Source organism: Rhinatrema bivittatum, chromosome 7 (genome assembly GCF_901001135.1).
Source record: "Rhinatrema bivittatum chromosome 7, aRhiBiv1.1, whole genome shotgun sequence".
Taxonomy (NCBI): domain Eukaryota; kingdom Metazoa; phylum Chordata; class Amphibia; order Gymnophiona; family Rhinatrematidae; genus Rhinatrema; species Rhinatrema bivittatum.
The window spans coordinates 154,466,039-154,489,563 of NC_042621.1; the positions used below are offsets into that span (position 1 = coordinate 154,466,039).

At 40.8% G+C, this 23,525-nt stretch overlaps 1 protein-coding gene across 1 annotated transcript in view; it reads right to left on the reverse strand.

The window, feature by feature from the left end:
* CHAT (choline O-acetyltransferase) overlaps nucleotides 1-23,525 on the reverse strand; it is a 159,570-nt gene that overhangs the window by 20,028 nt on the left and 116,017 nt on the right. Inside the window, exon 13 of the mRNA XM_029610699.1 lies at nucleotides 14,443-14,505. Coding sequence (XP_029466559.1) covers nucleotides 14,443-14,505 — 63 coding nt within the window. The remainder of the gene's footprint in view (nucleotides 1-14,442; nucleotides 14,506-23,525) is intronic.

Sequence of the window (23,525 nt, forward strand, 5' to 3'; positions counted from 1 at the left end):
CAACTGTTCTCATTGCTCTTTGAAATCACCAAAGACTACTATCTGATTACCATCTGGTCAGATAGTATCATTACCTCATTCCACCTGTAAAATGTCATATGTCGTCTATGCAATATTTTGCCCATGCCCACTAACATATGTGGGCATGACCAAACGCCCTGAATGTATCAGGCTAACAGAACATAAATGTTTTAAAACAGGAAGAATGGAAGAATCGCTTGTGGCTCATTTAAGGAATGTAATCACATTTACTCTGATATTCAATGGACCATTTTGGAAATCATATCAACAAATTGGAGACAAGGAGACAGGATCAAACGTCACTGTCAAAGTGAACAACGGTGGATCTATTGCACGGGCTTAACAGTGACCCCGCACGGGCTTAACAGAGAGATTGAGTGGATTCACTTCATGTGAGTACCATCTCAGACAAGATTGACATACAGGTGAAGCATGGCAAATTCACATATAAACAGCACTGGTCTTGCGGTCTCTCCATTCAGACGCCGACAAGAGGAAATGGCGGTAAGGCTTGGTGAGTTGTGCTTTCAAATAAACCCTAGGAATGTGCGGTACTTTAAGAATATGTGTGGTAAACTGTTTGAATTTAAACTTCTTAGAGTAAAAGCAATCAGGACCAGAGCTATGTGGATACGATAAACAGACTTCTTCTTAGCAGAAGCATTTGGAGAATAACGTCCATTACAGTCCCTGAAGCAGCAGCCCTGCAAAACATACGTCTGACTGGACCTTATTAAAATCGTTGGATCTCCAAAGCGTGGTAGCGCCATCAAAACAAGGGAAGTACCGTTCCACATCTTTTTTTATAAATAAGAAAATTTATAAAAAAGAATAAAGAAAGAAAAAGAAAAAAATATATTCATTAATAAAAAGGACAGTGAGATAACTGGACCGATGATTAAATATGACCTGTAGCAGTTGAAAATACAAGCTTACCCGCTTGCATACCGTGGGTGTTATGATGGTCCTATATACAAACTAAATGAAATTTGGCACACAGAAAGTTAAAATCCTTGCTTACATGTGTTTGTTTTAAATAGATTTCAATTACCCCAATATTGACTTGGTAAATGTATCATTGGGACATGCTAGAGAGATAAAGTTCCTGGATTATCATTATTATTATTATTTATCAAGTTTTATGGAATAAATGACAGCTTTATGGAGCAATTGGTTCAGGAACCGACAAGAGAGGGAGCAATTTTAGATCTAATTCTCAGTGGTGCACAGGATTTGGTGAGAGAGGTAACGATGGTGGGGTTGCTTGGCAATAGTGTTCATAATATGATCACATTTGAATTAATGACTGGAAAGGGGACAGTAAGCAAATCCACAGTTCTCGTGCTAAACCTTCAAAAGGGAAACTTGATAAAATGAGAAAAATAGTTAGAAAAAAACTGAAAGGGGCAGCTACAAAGGTAAAAAGTGTGCAAGAGACGTGGTCATTGTTAAAAAAAATATCCTAGAAGCACAGTCCAGATGTATTCCACACATTAAGAAAGGTGTAAAGAAGACAAAACGATCACCGGCATGGTTAAAAGGGGAGGTGAAAGAAGCTATTTTAGCCAAAAGATCTTCATTGAAAAATTGGAAGAAGGATCCAACAGAAGAAAATAGGATAATATTAAATTTTAGCAAGTTAAATGTAAGACATTGATAAGACAGGCTAAGAAAGAATTTGAAAAGAGGTTGGCCATAGAGGCAAAAACTCACAGTAAAATTGTTTTTAAATATATCCGAAGCAGAAAGCCTGTGAGGGAGTCAGTTGGACAGTTAGATGATCAAGGGGTTAAAAGGGCAATTAGAGAAGATAAGGCCATCACGGAAAGATTATATGATTGTTTTGCTTCAGTGTTTACTGGAAAGGATGTTGGGGAAATACCCATATCAGAGAAGATTTTCATGGGTAATGATTCAGATAGACTGAACCAAATCACGGTGAACCTAGAAGATGAGGTAGGCCTGATTGAGAAAATGAAGAGTAGTATACCATCCTGGACTGGATGGTATACACCCCAGAGTTCTGAAGGAACTAAAAAATGAAATTTCAGACCTATTAGTAAAAATTTGTAACCTATCATTAAAATCATCCATTGTACCTGAAGACTGGAGGGTGGCTAATATAACCCCATTATTTAAAAAAGACTCCTGGGGGATCCGGGAAACTACAGACCAGTTAGCCTGACTTCAGTGCCAGGAAAAATAGTGGAAAGTGTTCTAAATATCAAAATCACAGAACATATAGTAAGACGTGGATTAATGGAACAGAGTCAGCATGGCTTTACCCAAGGCAAGTCTTGCCTCTCAAATCTGCTTCACTTTTTTGAAGGAGTTAATAAACATGTAGATAAAGGTGAACCGGTAGATGTAATATATTTAGATTTTCAGAAGGCGTTTGACAAAGTTCTTCATGAGAGGCTTCTAGGAAAAGTAAAAAGTCATGGGATAGGCGGTGATGTCCTTTCGTAGATTACAAACTAGCTAAAAGACAGGAAACAAGAGAGTAGGATTAAATGGACAATTTTCTCAGTGGAAGGGAGTGGGCAGTGGAGTGCCTCAGGGATCTGTGTTGGGTCCCGTACTTTTCAATATATTTATAAATGATCTGGAAAGAAATACAACAAGTGAGGTAATCAAATTTGCAGATGATACAAAATTGTTCAGAGTAGTTAAATCACAAGCAGATTGAGATAAATTGCAGGAAGACCTTGTGAGACTGGAAAATTGGGCATCCAAATGGCAGATGAAATTTAATGTGGAAAAGTGCAAGGTGATGCATATAGGGAAAAATAACCCATGCTATAGTTACACAATGTTAGGTTCCATATTAGGAGCTACCACCCAAGAAAGAGATCTAGGTGTCATAGTGGATAACACATTGAAATCATCGGTTCAGTGTGCTGTGGCAGTCAAAAAAGCAAACAGAATGTTGGGATTCCATTAGAAAGGGAATGGTGAATAAAACGAAAATGTCATAATGCCTCTGTAACACTCCATGGTGAGACCACACCTTGAATACTGTATACAGTTCTGGTTGCCACATCTAAAAAAAGATATAGTTGCGATGGAGAAGGTACGGAGAAAGGCAACCAAAATGATAAAGGGAATGGAACAGCTCCCCTTTGAGGAAAGACTAAAGAGGTTAGGACATTTCAGCTTGGAGAAGAGATGGCTGAGGGGGGATATGATAGAGGTGTTTAAAATCATGAGAGGTCTAGTATGGGTTAATGTGAATCAGTTATTTACTCTTTCAGATAATAGAAAAACTAGGGGGCACTCCATGAAGTTAGAATGTGGCATATTTAAAACTAATCGGAGAAAGTTCTTTTTCACTCAATGCACAATTAAATTCTGGAATTTGTTGCCAGAGGATGTGGTTAGTGCAGTTAGTGTAGCTGTGTTTAAAAAAGGATTGGATAATTTCTTGGAGGAGTAGTCCATTACCTGCTATTAATTAAATTGACTTAGAAAATAGCCACTGCTATTACTAGCAACAGTAGCGTGGAATAGACTTAGTTTTGGGAACTTATGGCCTGGATTGGCCACTGTTGGAAACAGGATGCTGGGCTTGATGGACCTTTGGTCTGACCCAGTATGGCATGTTCTTATTTTCTTATAGAAACCCATCCAGGGGATTACTAGATAACAGAGGCTGTGATGATAGTGGGGGTAAGAGGTTAGGGATAAAAATTGACCATAGAAATCAAAGGGGGGTATTATAATTCCCCACCACACACACTGGGTATATGGTCAATGGTGGACACTCACTCCTGTTTCTGCACGTTGACAGGGAGTTGTGAATCAGAGATGTCCTTGGCAGCCAGGGGATGTGTGACATGATGGGTGACTTGTGTTCTCTCTTCTTCCCTCTCACTTTCTCCAGAGAAGCAGTCAGTAACCCCAAATGAGAGCCTATGGCTTAGGAAGGGACGCTGGATGGATGAGAGTTTGAGGGGGGAAGGAAGAGGAGAGGCAGTGAGTATAGGCTGGAGGAAGGATGTACTTAAAAAGAAATTCTTAAAAAGTAGGTCATTAAAATTTTCACCTGGCCTGCTAAGTGATATAAAATGTTATATATGGCCCTTTTCATATAATGTTTGGGAACTATTACTGTAAGCATAAAATTATCAAGAATGGTTAATATATTTTTACTCATTGAGGAAAAATGATTTGATATAAAAAGGAAATGTTATTTTGCCATACAATATTAATAAGTCCCCAAGCAGTGCCATTCTTTTCAATGTACATCACTGTCGTATCTAAAGGGAAATGAAGATCGGCTAATATAATAACTTTTAAGTCAACACTTTTGATCATACTGTAGTAAATTGAATCTTCTGGGCTCCAATATTAAGTAAGGAATTACAGTAAAGCTATTATGGAGCTTTATTTAAGAGTTTTTTTTTTCCAGACACAAATCAGATCCTTGGGCTCTTAGAGGTGAATGTTAAGACCCGCTTGCATGCGCAGATGTGTGTACATTTGCTGGCTCACTCAGATGGACATGGCAATTTTATGACATACTCATGCCTTTTATAAAATCAGCTATACTCGTGCACACGACTTTATATTGATGTGCACAAATGCTGCCTTGCAGGTTATAAAATACTTTTCACATGTGTATGTCTGCAGCTTTACATGAAGAGAGGGAGTGAGAGAGAGAGAGAGACTCTTTATAAGGCTTAGCCTGACACTCAATAAATGGGCCAATGTAAGGGGGCCTTTGATTCGGGGTGAGTTTTCAGGGAGCGGGTTGTTGCTACAGACACATTCAGAGGTATTCATTGTAAAATTGACATCATTAAAGAATTTTAGACCATATAAATGATGAAAATTCTAACGAGGAGTTGATTTGTACACTGCAGTCTCTGCTAACTGTATATTACAAATCAACTCCTTTTCATATACTGAGTGTCAGGCTGAGCCTTATAAAGAGTCTCTCTCTCTCAGTTGTAGCAAAGTTACGTGCATAACATATGCGTGCTGGCTGAGGAAAATTAAGGGTTATATGTGTCAGTGCTGACCCCGCCTCTGGAATGCCCATGCCCTGCCCCTTTTCTGTGTACTTTTTCTGGCTATTTAAAATTTGCATAGCTTCCGCATGGCCCACTTATGTTTTTATGTTCATAAGTGGACCATGTGGAAGCTATGCGAAATAATACAGAATGAAACAGAAAATGTCATAATGCCTCTATATCGCTCCATGGTGAGATCGCACCTTGAATACTGTGTACAATTCTGGTCGCCGCATCTCAAAAAAGATATAGTTGCATTGGAGAAGGTACAGAGAAGGGCAACCAAAATGATAAAGGGGATGGAACAGCTCCCCTATGAGGAAAGGCTGAAGAGGGTAAGGGCTGTTCAGCTTGGAGAAGAGACAGCTGAGGGGGGATATGATAGAGGTCTTTAAGATCATGAGAGGTCTTGAACGATTAGATGTGAATCGGTTATTTACACTTTTGAATAATAGAAGGACTAGAGGGCATTCCATGAAGTTAGCAAGTAGCACATTTAAGACTAATCGGAGAAAATTCTTTTTCACTCAACGCACAATAAAGCTCTGAAATTTGTTGCCAGAGGATGTGGTTAGTGCAGTTAGTATAGCTGGGTTCGAAAAAGGTTTGGATAAGTTCTTGGAGAAGAAGTCCATTAACGGCTATTAATCAAGTTTACTTAGGGAATAGCCATAGCTATTAATTGCATCAGTAGCATGGGATCTTCTTAGTGTTTGGGTAATTGCCAGATTCTTGTGGCCTGGTTTGGCCTTTGTTGGAAACAGGATGCTGGGCTTGATGGACCCTTGGTCTGAACCAGCATGGCAATTTCTTATGTTCTTATGTCTATTTGATGCATGTTCACTAGGGATATCCTCATAACAAAAACAGATTGGTATTCATTTGGATTGGAGATTGCCTGCCCCTGAAGATCAGATCAAGACTTTTAGCATAATCAAAAAATGAAACAAGAGCAGGTAACAAAATGAACATGACTTCAGTTTTTGATGGATTAAGGATAACATTTCATGAGCATATACAAGACAAAAATGACAGAAAGACAGTTGGAAGGAAACTAAAGGAAAATAAAACCATGAAAGTGTGTTAAATAGAATAAAAACTAAGCATGGGGAACACCAGAAAGGTCAACCGAATAGAGTGTCTAGAAGGATTTAATGTACTAAAGTGTAAAAAATTGGAGTGAAAGGTGGTGCTATTCGGTGTGCTACTGCCGACAATAACGTTAGTAACATTATCGCCGGCAGCGAAGCCACCACCGAATCTGCCCCCTCCCACTCCCAGCCCTGACTCCTTCCCTCCCTGCCCCAACTCCTCCCCTTCCCCTAATTTGCATGATATCGCATGCGAAAAGCCCCTTTTCGCATGCGATAGAGGCTTATCACACGCAATATGGCCGTATCGCATGCGATAAGCCTTTGATAAATGACCTCCAAAGATGGTTAAATAAATATGGATGTGCATTAGTTGAAAACTAATGAATCTATTTTCATGAGAGAATAGGGGAGCAGAAGGTCTGAGAGATTCTAGCTTAGTTAAGACAGTTGCCACCTCTGAGGGGATGGAAGGGATTGTAAAGTTGAGACGTTTGTGTGGATAGGCAGACCACATAGGTCGTATGGCCTTTTTCTGCTGTCATGTTTCCTTGTTTTATTTTTTATTTATTTATTTATTTAATGTTTATTTCGGTTTGGCAAATTAACTGAACTGAAATAAACATTAAACAAACCGAAACCCAAATAAAAAAAAACAAAATAAGAAAATGAATCAAAATTAATTGTTTTTTTCTGTACGCATCCCTATAAATAAGGGGAAAAGAACAGATTCAATGGAAGCTAGATTGAAAATAGCATTTGTTGACAAAATGAAAACCAGTCTATTAATAGACAACATGTTTCAAAACATTAAAAACATCAATTTTGAGAGAGAGAAGTCTGGGGCGATGACATAAAAAAATGGTCATGAAATGGAAACTTGGATGAAACAAAGAGGAAAGCCAAGCACAGAGCGCACTTGTGCACCATAGTTGCCAACCTTTATTTTATTTGAATTTATTATTCCCTTTTCCGAATAAGAAATTCACCCAAGGCAGGGTACAACATTTATTTATTTATTTATTTTTATTTTTTTCTATACCGACACTCTTGTAGAGATACAAATCGTACCGGTTTACAATTAACTTCAATTTCGCCTTAAGGCGGTATAGAGAACTACGTTAGAGAATCAAAAATTAACAGGAAATGTAATACGCTGGTCTAAGCATAGACATATAAGAACAAGGGAGATTATATAAACATGTTAGATACTAAGCTCATCCAAAACAGGAGAACTTGAAATTCTCATATAGTCAGAAGAAAGTAAAGTCAAGTTGTATGTAAGGTGAGTTAAATATCATGAAAGGCTTGGCTAAATAGCCATGTTTTTAGTCTCTTTTTGAAGACAGCTGGGCAGGATTCTCGTCTAAGGTCGTGGGGAAGCGCGTTCCAGTGGTGTGGGCCAGCTGTTGAGATGGCACGTTTTCTGAACATATTAGAATGGTAAAATATAATCAGAGACCAGTGGATGTAGCAGCTAAACAATTCTAGTCTGAAAGAGACTTCAGTAGGACTAAACTTGAAATAAATCAACTGCAGGACTAAACTTGATATGAATACCTTTGCCGCTCCACTGGCTGACTTTTTCAATGCTTCTTTTCCAGAGGACTGGAGAGGAACAGATGTTGTTCCTATTCATAAAAGTGGAAGTAAGAAGACTGGGTACCACAGGCTGGTTAGTCTGACCTCTGAGGTGAGCAAATGAAAGGAATCATCTAAAATAATGGATAATGTAGTTTCTGGAATCCAGTGGATTGCATGATCTGAGGCTGCATGGTTTTACTAGAGGTAAATCTTGTCAGACAAATCTGATCAGTTTCTTTGATTGGGTGACCAGAGAGCTGGATCAAGGGAAGAAAAGAAGATAAGACATGCTATACTGGGTCAGACCATGGGTCCATTAAGCCCAGCATCCTGTTTCCATCAGTGTCTAATCCAAGTCACAAATATCTGGAAAGTACCCAAACAGAGAGCAATAGATGTAGGGTACTTGGATTTCAGTAAAGCGTTTGATTCGGTTCCTTACAGAAGACTTATAAATTAATTGAGCACCCTTGGTATGAAACCTAGTGTGATTGAATGGGTTAGAAAGTAGCTGAGTGGGAGGTAACAAAGGGTTGTGGTAAATGGAGTTTACTCTGAGGAGGGGGATATTACTAGTGGTGTGCTCCGGGGTTATTCCTGGGACCAGTTCTTTTCAACATTTTTGTGAGCGACATTGGAAGATTTGTTGTGAAATGTTTGACTTTTTGTCGATGATACCAAAATCTGCAACATTTATTTAAGGGTTTTTTATATACCGAGGCACGTCAGCAGACATCACCTCGGTTCACAAAGTAACATAACTTAGCAACAAGCTTTACAATAGACGGTTCACAATGTAACATAACTTAGCAACGTGAATTATATACATATATACAATTAATAAATCTATTGTTCAAGAGTCCATTGGTCGGGAATCAGTCTATTGGTCATACCGTTATATTGGAGGGGAGTCAGTAGGTCAATCAGGGTACGCTAGTTTGAAAAGCCAGGTTTTTAGAATTTGTTTGAATTTTTTATGGCAGGGTTCAAGGCGTAGATGGGAGGGCATTTTATTCCAGTGGGAGGTTCCTGCCATAATGAATGAGCGCTCTCTAGTGGTGGCATGTTTTATGAGTTTAGGAGAGGGAGTTTGGAGTTTGGCCTGGTGTTGCGTTCTTGTTGGTCTGGTCGGATTGTGAAGTGAGAGATATTCAGGGAACCATTGCATGTTTTGGTTGTGGATGGCTTTGTGTATGAGTGTGAGGGCTTTATAAATTATCCTGGAGGATACTGGGAGCCAATGTAGTGACTGAAGAACTGGAGTAATATGGTCATGACGGTGAGTGTTGGTAAGAATGCGGGCAGCAGCGTTTTGTAGTAACTGCAACGGTTGTAAGGTACTTTTTGGTAAGCCTAGTAGAATAGCGTTGCAGTAGTCGAGTTTGGACAAAATCATGGCTTGTAATACAGTGCGGAAGTCAGAAGTGTGAAATAGTGGTTTGATTCTCTTCAAGGTGTGGAGTTTGAAGAAACCACTTTTTATAGTAGCAGAGATGAATTTTTTAAGGTTGAAGTGGTTGTCTATCATTATGCCAAGGCTGCGGACTAGTTGGGTGGGAGGGTAGCCGGGTATTGAGGTGAAAGGGGAAAGACAGCGAGAAGGGTTGTTAGGGGGAGAAAGAAAGAGTAGCTCTGTTTTGTTAGTATTGAGAGCCAGGAAATTGTCAGTGAGTAATTTGTTTATTTTGGAAAGGGCAGAGTTCCAGATCTTCATTGCATTTGTGATGGAGTCAGTTACTGGGATGAGTATCTGCACGTCATCAGCATATATGAAGTGCTGGATACCCAGTTTAGAGAGGAGTAGGCAGAGGGGGGAGGAGGTATATATTAAAGAGGGTTGAGGAGAGAGAGGAGCCTTGTGGTACTCCTCGTAATAGATTGACATGATAGATAGCCAGGAAAATGTGGAAAGATATGGCAGAATCCAGTGAACTCGAGGAATGGTCTACATACTGACAACTGAGATTCAATTTTAAAAAATGCAGAGTAATGCATTTGGGCTGTAAAATCCCAAGGGGGAGGCACAGTTTTGGAGGTGAAATTTTTCTAAATCTAAAAGAAGAGTGAGATCTGAAGGTGATTATATCTGATGATCTTAAGGTGACCAAACAGGTGGATAAAGTAATGACAAAAGCCAGAAAGATGTTTGGCTGCATAAGGAGAAGAATGGTCAGCAGAAGAAGGCAAGTGGTATTGCTCCTGTATAGGTCCCTGATGAGACCTCACTTGGAATACTGTATACAATTTTGGAGACTTTACCTTCAAAAGAATATAAATAGAATGGAGTCTGTCCAGAGAGTGGCTACTAAAATAATCAGTGGTGAGAAGCCTCCCGTAGCGCAGCTACAGGGGAATTCATAACATGTGTCTTATGAGAGAGCGAATGAAGAACAATTGCCTCCTTTAAATGTGTTGGATCAGCTTGAGAATTCAGGTGAAGACGTGGTTGAAAAACGTGGAACAGAGCTAGTGAAATTCATATTTCCATCAGACAGAGATATGGTTCTAAAGCTATTCATGAGAAATTGAATGGCTAAGTATTATAATCAATACAATAATGAAAGAATCCAAAATAAACAGGAAACCACTGATCATACACAAAAAGACCCCTGCTGCTGAAAGCTCTTTTGAGCCTGTAGCTTCCGTAGCCTGTAGCCTCCAGGGCATGGTATATGAGGTCACTTTGAGAAACATTACATAATCTTTAATCCACATATACACTCAGGATCTTTGTTTTTAAGTATTATAATCAGCAGATATGGATATTTCCCGACATTCCCAGAGCGATGCAGCAAAGAAGAAAATAATTTTTGGCATTAAGACTGCTTGCTGAACAGAATGGTGTTCAGATGGTTGTACGTTATCCAAGCAAATGTATTTTATGTATTCCATATTTTATAAAATCCAAAAATATGTGCATATTTTCAATTTCACGTGCACATATACACATAAAAAAAGGATGGGGCATTATGAGATTGGGCAACACGTAAGTCGCTGTTGTAAAAGACATGCATGTACCTTTGGCAACTTACTTGCATTTTTTTACACCTACTAACAGGGCCAGTGCAAGGGGATTAGGCACCCTTATGCCTGTACTCTTCAAGGTGCCGCCCCCACTCGGTTGTGCCACCATACCCATTAAGGGGCATGAGCCATGTGGGGCCGTGAGCGGTGGTGCCACTTGCAGCCCCACATGACTTGTGCCCCCTAATGGTTGGCACCCTAGGCCCAGGCCTAGTTCGCCCAGTGCTTCCACCAGCCCTGATAACTAATTATCTGGCATAAGTGGTATTATGCGTGCTTATTGTGTAGTACTGACTGGGTTGGAGGTCTGAGTGAACTGGTGGGAGTTCAGGCTGAAGAACCAGGAAAGTCTCGATGACCTGGAAAAGGATTACCTGAGTGAAATCCACCTTGAAGGGCCTGAAAAGTGTAATATAAACATGTAATTGGTAAACTAGTTAATTTCATTTATGTGCATGTTTTAAATTGACCGAATTACGCACATAAATCGGAGCTTATACAAGTAAAATATATGTGCGAATATTTTTAAAATAGGTAGGAAAATTACATGCATTCAATGCATTATTAGGCTTAGTTTTAAAACATTGCATATGTTTGCATGTAAGCATACATACACATGTATGGTGCGGGGTGGGAAGAAGTAAACTTTTCTTGTTTTTGTTTTTGTTTCATTTTTGAGGAGGGTTTCCCCATGAATTTTGTTTTGGGTAATGTTTATTTGTTTAGTTAGTTTAAAAAATGAAATAAACATTAAGAAAAAAGTAAACAAAAGAAACGGGGCTTCCTGAAGCCTCCCATCCTCACCACCCATCCTTCCCACCCAAAAGAATACTGAGGCCAAGATCCTCCCTGACCCCCACTTACTTGATCCAGGAGGGATTCGACAATGAGGCCTAGGCCCAGGCCAAAGCTTTGGCCTTGTGTAGGCCTAGGCCATGGAAGGTCACAGTGAATTTGGCCTAGGCTCTATGCAAGGCCCAGGCTTTAATGCCTTGTCCCAACACCTAGGTCGGGCTCTGGTCCTGAGACCAGGTCCTGATGCTGGAGCCTCAGCCCAGACCCAGGCCTGACATCTGGGCCTGGCCCAGAGGCCTGTTCCTGATGCTTGGGCTTCTGCCTAGTCCAGGGCTCAGACCACCTGGGTTTTGGCCTAGGGCAAGGCCAGGGCCCAGGCCCAGCCTAGAGGCTGGGTCCTGATGCCTGTGCTTTAGCCTAGGCCAGGGCTCTGTTCGGAAAATCGGGTCCTGATGCTAATGCCCAGCCCGAAGACTAGGTGCGGACACCTGGGCCTTGGCCCGGGTTCAGGCCCAGGCCTCAGTAGTCCTCTTCAAGCTGCTTTTTCTCTTTCTTTGTAGTGAAATGATGGTGTCTGCTGGGACGCATGGGAGTTAATTAACTCTGGTGCCTCCCTCTCTCAATGGAGGCTTGCCATTTCATCAGATTTTAATCATTTCATTTGAGATGAAATGAAACGAAATAGGAGATTTTATCTAATTCCCTATTTCATTTCTCCCAAATGCCCATCCCTAGTAGAGATATGTGTATTTTATAAAGCACATATATATCATATTCATTGGTTATAAAGTAATTGCATATATCTGCTCATGGTCATATATAAGCAATATACTGCCACAACACATTTTATTTATTTATTTAAAACAATACTTAACCCGCACTCACCAAAAGTTTTGCAATTTCATATAATCAGTTATAACGCAAAGTTTATTAGATATAGCGTTCCAGAGGTCAGGGCTCAATACAGAGAAGACTTTAGATCGAGTTCCAGTTAACCTAACATGCAATAGATGGGACTATTAATAAATGCTGAGAACCAGGTCACAGGGGGCAAGCAGGTGCATAAGAATTTATTTTTTCTTCAAAGAAAAAGAATCAGAATACAGGGATTTATGTACTAAAGTTAACAATTTAAACTTCACCTTCTGCTTTATTGACAGCCAATGCAATTTTAACAAATAAGGAGAAATACTATCACTATACTTTAGCTCAAAAATTAACTTAACAGCAGCATTTTGAATAAGGTACAATATATGCAGAAGAAATTTAGATAATCCAAGCTTGGCACAGACTATAGCTTGAATGACTAATCTAAATTCTGACAAAGGGAGAATTTGCTTCAAGGGATCTAATAATCACAATTTAAAAAATGAAACCTTGAATACTTTCCTTACTTGTGCCATTAAAAAATCATTCTCTAATTCAATACCACATCTAAATTCCTAGCCTCAGATCATAATGTAACTTCTCTTGCAATAGGTAATGTTCCTAATCATAAAACTGTAGTTTTGTGCAATGTTTAGTATCAGATTATTTCCCTAAACTAATGACCTAAACAATGACCTACACAATGGATGACCCCCTAACATGTGACAGGGGCCAGCCAATGGCACCGATAGCCCCCTGTCACATGGTAAGAGCAAAAGGCTACCGGCACCATTTTGATCATTGGCAGCCAATGGCCCGGGAACAGGAGATCGCTCCCGGGCCCCCTGCTGGACCACCAGGGACTTTGGGCGAGCCTTGGGGGGGGAGGGCTTATACTTAATTAAATTTGAAGAATGAGCAGGTTTTGCAGGTTTTTTTTTTTTAAAGCAAATTAACGGGAAAAAAATTCAGATCCGGGAAGGACCAAAATGGCACCCCCCCAATCCGAAAACAAAACGAGCACAAAAAAACCCAGCTATGGCATGCTAGTCCTCACCCGACCCGACTCAGCCGGTAGTTCGGGTCGGGTGAGGACAGATAGGTTGCTTTGTCGGTCAGCGACACGAGAGATGAGACAGCCACGGCAGCGGCTATCTCTTCTCTCTTGCTGCCGCCCTGGGAACCCTGCTGCCCTAGGCCCCTGCCTAGTTCGCCTAGAGCTTCCGCTGGCCCTGCCCCTTCCCCTTCTGTTTCCTGCAATACAAGAGAAGAAGTGGGGGAGAGGAAACAAGCAGGATCAGGGAGCAGAGTGGCTGGGTGCTCCAGGCTTACTATCTTCTCTTTTCTTCCCTGCAGGCTACCTGGAAGGGATGGGCTGGAGAAGACACCCCTGCTCTGCTTTGCCCTTGAAGCCTGAAAAGAAGTGCCAGAACTGCCTTCCTGGTTATTCCCCACAAATTCAACCTTGCATATGATCTTCCATCAAAGTATGAATTGCTGATGTGCCTCTGTGTGGTATTGGTATCTGTCAATACTAGCACGTCAGTTTTAGAAAGTCTTCATATCTTCAATTTATCTAGTGGTTGATACATACTGCCCACCTCCTCTTTTTAAAAAAGTTGTTGGAATCATTTTCCCACAACCTGAAGACCTGTCATATGCTTCTCTTTCTGCATCTTAGCCTCCACAGTAAAAAGAGAGGCATATTGGCAGTGGAAGAGTAACATAGTGTTTAGAGCAGCAAGCGGACAAGACCTGGACAAGACACTTCACTCCCCATTGATAAGGAATGGACCTAACCTTTGGGATCTGCCCAGATTGGCCATTGTCAGAGACAGGATGCTGGCCTTGATGAAACCTTTTTCTTTGACTTAGGCATGGCCTGTCTTAAGTTCATTGCTTCAGATATAGATGGATTGTAAACCATCTGGGGACAGAAATGCCTACTGTATCTGAATGTGACTCACCTTCAGCTACCAATGGAAAGTTATGAGCTCAACTGAAATAAGTAAATATCAAATATAGTTTTCACTGTTGTTACTCACCAGAATAGTATAATTAGTTTGAGCCATGATTGCATCTTTAAGATATTGCATCTTCTCAGAACCCTGAGATGAAAGAAAAAAGTTTTGTTAATACTAAAAGCATGATAAAATCAATAAACATTCCTAGATGCAGTCACAAAATCTTTTAATTACTTTAATATCTGTACATAGTACTTCTCCCTCTCTCTTTATATTCATATACATACCTACACACACATTCATGGTACATTCAGAAAGTATTCAGACCCCTTCACTTTTTCCACATTTTTTATGTTGCAGCTTTATTCTAAAATGGATAATATGCATGTTTTTCCTCTTCAAGCTACACAAAATACCCCATAATGAAAAAGTGAAATCAGGTTTTAGAAATTTGTGCAAATTAATAAAAAAAAGAAAACCCTAAATACCACATTTCCATACTGTAAGTATTCAGACGCTTTCCTCAGTAGTTTGTTTTGGTGCTTTTTGCAGCGAATGCAATCTAAAGCCTTAGTTATGATGCTAATCTTATCACACCTGGATTTGGGGATTTTCTCCAATTCTTCTCTGCAGTTCCTCTCCTGCTCTGTCAGGTTGGATGGAGACCGTTGCTGCACAGCTATATTCAAGTCTCTCCAGAGATGTTCAATTGGATTCAAGTCCAGGCTCTGGTTGGGCCTTTCAAAGACATTCACAGACTTGTGCTGAAGCCACTCTTGCATTGTCTTGGCTGTGTGCTTAGGGTCGTTGTCCTGTTGGAAGGTGAATGGGTGCCCCTGTCTGGGGTCCAGAGTGCTCTGGAGCAGGTTTTCATCAAGGATCTCTCAGCTCTTTGCTCTGTTCCTCTTTCCCTCAATCCTGATTAGTCTCCTAGTTCCTGCAGCTGAAAAACATCCCCACAGCACCATGCTTCACTGTTGGCAAATATTTGCTAAGTGGCTTCCTTCAGATATGATGTTTGGAATTCAGGCCAAAGTGTTCAATCTTGGTTTCATCAGACCAGAGAATCTTGTTTCTCATGCTCTGAGAGTCCTGTAAGTGCCTTTTGGCAAACTCCAAGTGGGCTGCCATGTGCCTTTTACTGAGGAGTGGCTGTCGTCTGTCTACTTTACCATAAAGGCCTGATTGATGGAGTGCTGCAGAGATGGTTGTCCTCCTGGAAGGTTCTCCTATCTCCACAGTGGAACTCTGGAGCTCTGTCATAGTGACCATTGGGTTCTTGGCCACCTTCCTGACCAAGGCTCTTCTCCCCCGATTGTTCACTATAAGTTCTAGGAAGCGTCTTGGTGATAACCAAACTAATTCCATTTAAGAATGATAGAGGCCACTGTGTTCTTCAGGACCTTCAATGCTTCAGCAATTTTTTGTACCCTTCCCCAGATCTGTGCCTTGTCAGTCTTGTCCCGGAAGTCTACAGACAGTTCCTTCGACTTCATGTCTTTGATTTTGCTCTGATATGCACTGTCAACCGTGGTACCTTATATAGACAAGTGTGTGCCTTCCAAATCATATCCAATCAATTGAATTTACCACATGTAGACTCTAATCAAGTTGGAGAAACATCTCAAGGATGATCAATGGAAACAGGGTGCACCTAAGCTCAACTTTGAGTGTCATTCAAAGGATCTGAATACTTATGTAAATATGATATTTCAGGGGGTTTTTTATTTGCACAAATTTCTACAAACCTGATTTCCCTTTTGTCATTATGGGATATTGTGTGTAGATTGAGGAGGAAAAGAAATGCATGTTATCCATTTTAGAAAAAGGCTGTAATGTAAAAAATGAGGGAAATGTGAAGGGGGCTGAATACTTTCTGAATGCACTGTATATAAATAAAACATCCATTTAATCCTAGGCATTTTCCTTTTCTGAATACTTTTGTGAATAATGCCAAAATTTTCTATTGAATTAAAATTGAAAGACTTTGATTTTCTGCAGAAATGTAAAAGAAGTGGTAAATATATTGCATAAAACATCTTGAATTGGACATCTCAAAAAGTCTTTAATTATTCCATTGTCCTTTTAATTTTAGACTCATAACATTTGTATTTCTTCTTGCTTTCATTCCAGCCTTTTAAAAACATACATTGTACTTCCGTTCTGCTTCTTAACACAGACTTTACTAATGTGGATGAAAAAAGATCATGTACAGCAGGTAAATTAAGAATTTGAGAAGCTCTGGTAGTCTTAGCAATGGAAAAAGTTAAGCCCACATGAAAAAGTAGTACTGAACAGTCATTGCAAAAAAGTTGACTAACCTATATTTATTTATTTATTGACAACTTTTTTAAATATTCTGCATATAAAATAGAAATTGCATATAACAATAAAACATAGCTAACATGCACATAAACATAAATATAGGCACACTTAAAAGTTCACTATAATGGAGTATAATAAAATAAATGCATTAATTATATATAATTAATATTCAGAATAAAATATGTGCATTTATGAAATGTAAGGTTCTATATCTATAAGTTACATAGGCTTTTTATTCCTTGAATGTACCTTCTTGCTATGTTGTGCCATGGACAGTGTGCAAGGCAAACATACAGTGAATCAATAGAAAGCATTACAACTCAAAAGAGGTCTAAGCTTTATAGATTGTTACTGCATGGCATGTATAAGTTTTGCTTACTTGTATAATCCTTTGTATATTCTGTCTCTTTCCTAGTTCTCTCTGCTTAGTGTAGTTTGTAATCTGATGGATGTGCTCTGCTATGGCACTCATGTCCAACAGGGATTACTTGGCCTATGCACAATAACCAGAGCTTCCCCATAAGTCACTATCATCCTTTGTTAATCCTAAATGACTATTCTAACCTTGAGTTTCTTGTGCTCCTGCACATAGTTATCGCCAAGCCATAAGGCTGATCAATCCTTCTTTCTTTTAAGGTTTATTGAATTGAGATTCTTGTGGAAAGTACACATGACACTACTGCAGATGTCCTCCATTACATACATTAAAGCAGCATTAGCACAGGTTTTTTTCATGCTACTAGCCAAAGTGACCTAACATTCTCCTATATGAATCAGTGTTAGGGTTGAAAGGGAATTTTATGTTCTGTGACTGTTCAGTTCTTGCCCTTTATTACTTTAGAGGTTTACTGGAATGCTGGTTAGAGACAATTGGAACATATAAATGTCTGTCCACTGCAAATTAAACTGAGGTCACATTTCATTCCTTGAAGGTCATCAAAAGCTTTCAGTAATGAATTTTTGTCACTACCAACTTGAGTTGGGTTTGACTTGTTGACCCTCAAGGATCTATCTCTGTGCTAATCTAATTAGTCATCCTATTCTTTTATGTACAATATTTTAAAGTGCAGAAGAGTAATGATAAAAACAAGTTATTTTTAAATATATTGAGACTATATGAGATCTGCTTTGCCTTTTAGAAAGCATTTTCATGTGACGAGATGTATAGTATGCCATCAAATTTGATATATATTTATTTATTTGCTTACTACATTTTTATGCCACATCATCCCATGTTCTGAGTGGTGTACAACACTAACGTTCACAATTGTCATGCCTGAATATTCTTCTTGAACTTTCTACAAAAACTTTTCAGCATGTGTGGTACTGGACCTCCTGGCCTTGAGTTTTGTTTTTGTCTGTCATTGAAGGAGGATGTTTTGCTACATTACTAATACCACCATATTAGGCATCAGCATGTTTTTGGACTTTCTGTCTCTTTCACAATCTGGAATTTTTATATTCAGGCTTTTTTGTGATTTATTTCTTTGAATAGGCTCATTTAGGACTTTTCCAGTTGTCAAAGAATGGGAGAAAAGCATTAGTGAATTGGCCCCTTAGTATTTCTAGCTGAACTATTTCAGTAATTTGTTTTCTTTGATTTCTATTTTTGACACTTGATCTCAACATATGATTGCAATGTTTGGTACATGTAACTTAGTCATAGATTTTCCTCTTTGAATTTTTCTTTTTTTGAAAAAATTAATCTTTTGATTTTGCATCAGTTATTTTGCAAACCATAACTCAGAAACAAGCCAGCAACTTCAAATAGTGCCCAAAGTAGTCCCAGATGTCCCTTATGGATCATTGCGAGGAGTGCTACATTATGTTATCGTGTGTGGCTTCTGCTTGAAAATGTCATCACAAATGGTTTAGAAGGGGAGGCACCAAGCCTGTTTGACCAGCAAGTCCAATTTGAAGTTGACCTTGATGACTACTTAAAAAGGCCCACAGAACCAGTTGAGATAATATAGTGGTCAGGCCTTGTTAAAGTTGACCTCAGCTGCTTCAACTCTTCAGTCTGAAGACAGGCCCCAAAGAAGGGACAAGACCCTGATAGTCCCTGTTTGCACTCTAGTTACCATCACAGGACAGGAGCTCAAGAGTCTTGACTTCTGAATTAAAGTGGATACATGTTAAATCTTGAGAGAGGTGACAGTATCTCGATTCTCCCCAGTGATTCACTGCTAAAAGGATTTGGATGTGGTCAAAATGTTCTGTGCTCCAAAATGATTGTGCCTAACAGAACACCCGACTTTCTGAACTAAGACCAGTTTGCACTGGTCTTCCAAGAGCCAACCCCCTATGGAAGAGTACATCAGCATGGTCTTTAAAAATGTCCTCTCCCCTACCCACCTCTGGTAACTTCACTTTTGACGTTGACTATGTCAGCATGGATTCTATTTTGGGCCTCCATGTCATGTTGATCACTTTGAGGGCTGATCAGTCACCCCTACATAAGTAGTCATGCAAATGAGCATCTGTCTCAATCACAGGCAGATTTACAATTTAATGAATGATCTCGGCAGAAGCAGCCTCCTCTCCAACAAATCAAGGAGTCTAAGTCAGAATTGTCCATAGGATAGGTTCCTGATAATTCTGTGGAGAGTGTTTCTGAAGAGGAGTACTCCCTAGATTTCCTTTTGAAGCCCTCTCTGCAACCTGCAGGAAACCATGCTCCATCAGAAATTTGCTTTCCAGATTTTGTGAAATAGATAGCAAGGGGCATTTTATTTTGTTTTACAGGTCTCAAGAGATTCTAGGGCACCTCTTCCTGACCGTCTGAAATCTCTGGATTCACCTAAGTAGTTGATGGCAGTGCACATCCATCCTCTGCTACTGGATACTAAAAAGGCAACATGGGAACACCTATGATCAACATTTACTGTAAACAAGATGGGCAGACACAATATCATGTCTAGTCAGCACCAGGATTCAACCATATCAACTCCTTCATCAGAGAATGGTGGTCAAATTAGCTCTCTAGAGGTCCCAGGAGTCTTACATGCATGTATTTGTTTTCTGGACCATAAGCCCAAGAATCAGGACTTCATTAGGAAGCTTTTTCTTTTCAGAATGCTATGCTATCCTTCTGTATAGCTAACTGCTAAGCCTATTTGACCAACTAGTTGCATTCAATGGATTGTGACGCAAACTTTTGCTTAATTCCTCTCCTATGAGAAGGAAGAGTAATTTTACTCCCTATGATTAGAGGGGAGGAGTGTGAAATACATATAAACCCGCCCAGCCTATCCTGTATTTGAGATGACAATAATATCATTTGCCAGAATCATTGATGTTCACAAAACAACTTGGAAAGAGGGTTCAAGGAAGTCATGCAGAACAAAGTTTACTGATTTTTTTGTTATTAGGAGACAATCTCTTAAGAAAGAACATGAAGGAGATTATGTACCTTATCAAGGACCATTACATTTCTCTCCAAACATGGCCTACTTCCATCTTCATCCTATTTTTTGCTACTCAGAAGTTTCAGAGTAAATTTCAGTGGACTCAGTCTTTTATTCAAAAACATGCTTCAAAGAATCCTTTCGCTCAAGACAACAGGGCTGAAAAGGTCACCAAAATAAGCAAAAGAGCTCTAAGCCCATCATGGCCACCCAGTCAGAATTGGGATTCGGTTTTGATTGGTTACAGTAAGTGGGACGTGAAGATGACTGTGATAGTTTCTAGGTGTTGGCTTAAATCCCTGTGCCAAAAAAAAGGTAAAGGATTATAGTTTCCTGGTCAGGGTTCCTTTAATTTGGAAAGGAGTGAAGTCCTGCTAAGACAGCAGCTCCTAAGACTACATTTCCCAGAAGCCTCCACAAAGTTTCTGGGAGCCTCAGTAGGGAGTAATTCAGGCAGGGTGTGGTTTTCTCTTAGGTAGAAGCTAGCTGCCAGGTGAAATAAATAAGTAACTCTAGCAAAAGAGGAGCACATGGGAAAGAGAGAAGGCAGTTTGTCAAATCTTCTCCACATAGGAAGATAATACAGATGCAGAGCCTGAAGAATCTCCCAACTACATGATAAGCTAAATTTGGTTCCAGTTGCTGTGAAGGGAAACTTTTCCTATACCTAGTGAAACCCCGGGGAAACTAAACTAAGTCATGAGAGAATGGTAATAAACAAGGGAAGTGTTTGATTATGGATTAGGCAAATAAAATTTAGAGCCTAGACACTGCTGAAAGTGGGTTACCGTGGTAGCAGTTCTGTGGAAGGGAAAAGAAGAAAAACCTTTGTTCAGAGTGAGTGGTTTAATTTGCATTAGGGGCTCAGGTTATCTAGAAGGAATTGCAAATGTTATTAGAGTAAATTATGTGAATAAGAGAGAAGTTCTTAGCACTACACAGATTTGTAAATTACAAGTTAATGTTGAAACAATTATCAATTAAATTTGTTTAAGGTTTGAGTAAAACTGAAGCTGTTTAACCTAAGAAATTTGATGTTTAAATCCAGAGTATTATACAACATAAACCTAACATAAATCTTGTGGGTGTAGAATTGCAGGTGACAGCAGAACCTTTATACCCAGTTCCTGATTATTAATTAAGGCTGCTTGACTGTTTTACAGGGAGGACTGGGCAGTGGGACTTAAACTGCATGTTTAACTGTTGAAATAAGAGCTTTTCGGTCCCAGTAATTAAAAGATAGTGTGGGGATCCTAAATGGTTTAAGTAGATTTAAGCAGTGTTTCCCAAAGGCTCGTGCTGTATGTTTGAAGGCAGATCCCTAGAATGTTAAACCTTAAGTTTAATGATTCAACTTCTATGGCAGGAACTATAACTGTTAGAATTTCTAACAGATATTATATAGTAAGATACCTGGAGAATGATGTACTTTTGGTTGTAGAGACTCATACTTTAAAGAAACTAATAAAGCCACAGTGCCAGCAACTAACACAGAGCTAATCAATAAAAGAGCGACGCCGAAGACTGTGAACAACCTACCTGGCTGCAGCAGGAACTGACACGAGAGGCAGTGGGGAATCATGCTGCTGGTGCTCGTGCGCCTCCCCCCCCCCCCCCCCCGCACAAAAAGAGGAGGAAGCCAAGAAGTCACTGGCACCAGGTAGGCAAACCTGCCTAGCAGTCGTCCACCAGCCCAGGCGATTTAAATCCGGCGGCAATGCTGAAGACCACGAACAACCTACCCGGCTGCAGCAGGAACAACCGGCGCATGCACCGACACCAGGAACAGCGGGGAATCATGCTGCAGGCACTCCCCCCCCCCCCCCCCCCACAGAAAGAAGAGGAAACCAGGAATTCGCCAGCAGCAGGTAGGCAAACCCGCCCACTGCCCGCCCACCATCCCAGGTGATTTAAACCTGATGGCAACGTTGAAGACCGCAAACAACCTACCTGGCTGCGGCAGGACCAACCGGCATGTGCACCAACACCAGGGGCAGCGGGGAATCCCACAGCAGGGGCTCCACCCCCCCACCCCCACCCCCTGCGGAAAGAGGAGGAAGCCGGGAAGTCGCTGGCACCAGGTAGGCAAACCCACCTACTGCCTGCCCACCGCCTGCCCATCATCCCAGGCGATTTAAACCCAGCTGCGATGCCGAAGACCATGGACAACCTACCCGGGTGCAGCAGGAACAACCAGCCCATGCGCTGACACCGTGGGCAGTGTGGAATCGCGCTGCAGGTGCTTCACCCCACCTGCTGAAAGAGGAGGAAGCTGGGAAGCCACTGGCACCAGGTAGGCAAACCCGCCTACTGCCCGCTCACCATCCCAGGTGATTTAAACATGGCGGCAATGCTGGAGGTGCTTGTGCCGGGAAGCATGCACCCTTGGCATGTGCACAAAAGAACCTAACAAAGGAGCTTGCCCCTTTGTGCACCCCTTCATGCGAGATTGAAGTGCAAGCCTAAAGTGATAATAACATTAATTACTGGTCCCTGGCTAACCTAACTATCAAAATGGATCAAATATACAATATTGAAGTCACACTAGGACAAGGTCTATATGGGAGAACTAAGGAAAACCTGAAAAAAGAAACACAGAAGGAACACAAAGACGATCCTCTCCACAATAAGTAACAACTCTTCTTCACTTGCTTCATGTTTACTATGTTCCTACTGAATGCTCAATCTCTTTCTAAAAAAAAAATCCCACTAATTAATGATCTTCTAGAGGACTTCAACCCCTCGATCTGCTGCATAACTGAAACCTGGCTGAATGACAAAGACAATGTGCTAGTAAACCAATATCCAATGTTAATTATGACATATTTCACTTTCCAAGGTGGGGGGCAGTCCTGGAGGAATTCTGTGCTAATTCTGCTGAGCACAGAATTCCCCCCCTGCGCAGAATTGCCATGGCAATTCTGCACAGAAAATGGCAGAGGAGACCCAGGCATGGCATGAACGGACTGCACGAAGATGAAGGCCCCCGTGTGCCGCAGGACACGCTCTGCTTGCGGCAAAGATGAAGGCCCCTGTGTGCCACGAACAGAGGGTGCTCTGCTCATGCGAAGATGAAGGCCCCAGTGAGTGTGAATGTGTGTGTGTGTGTGTTTGTGTGTGAGAGAAAGGGGAGGGGATGTGAGAGAGGAGAGGGGAGGGGTTCTGGGGGAGGGGAGGGTGAGAGAGCAGGGAGAGAGGTGGTTGGGGAAGGGAAGAGGGGTATCAGAGAGCAGAGAGAAAGAGAGAGTGAGCAGGGGAGTGAGCAGGAGGGTGTGAGAGAGAGCATAGGAGGTGAGAGAGAAGGGAGGGGGGGGGCTTGCTTGAGTGTGGGTAGCAGAGAGACGGAGCCTATATGAGGAGATTGTGAAGGTGTGTGTATGTGTGTGAGAGATTGGGTACGTGTGTGTATGAAAAAGGGATCATGTGTATGTG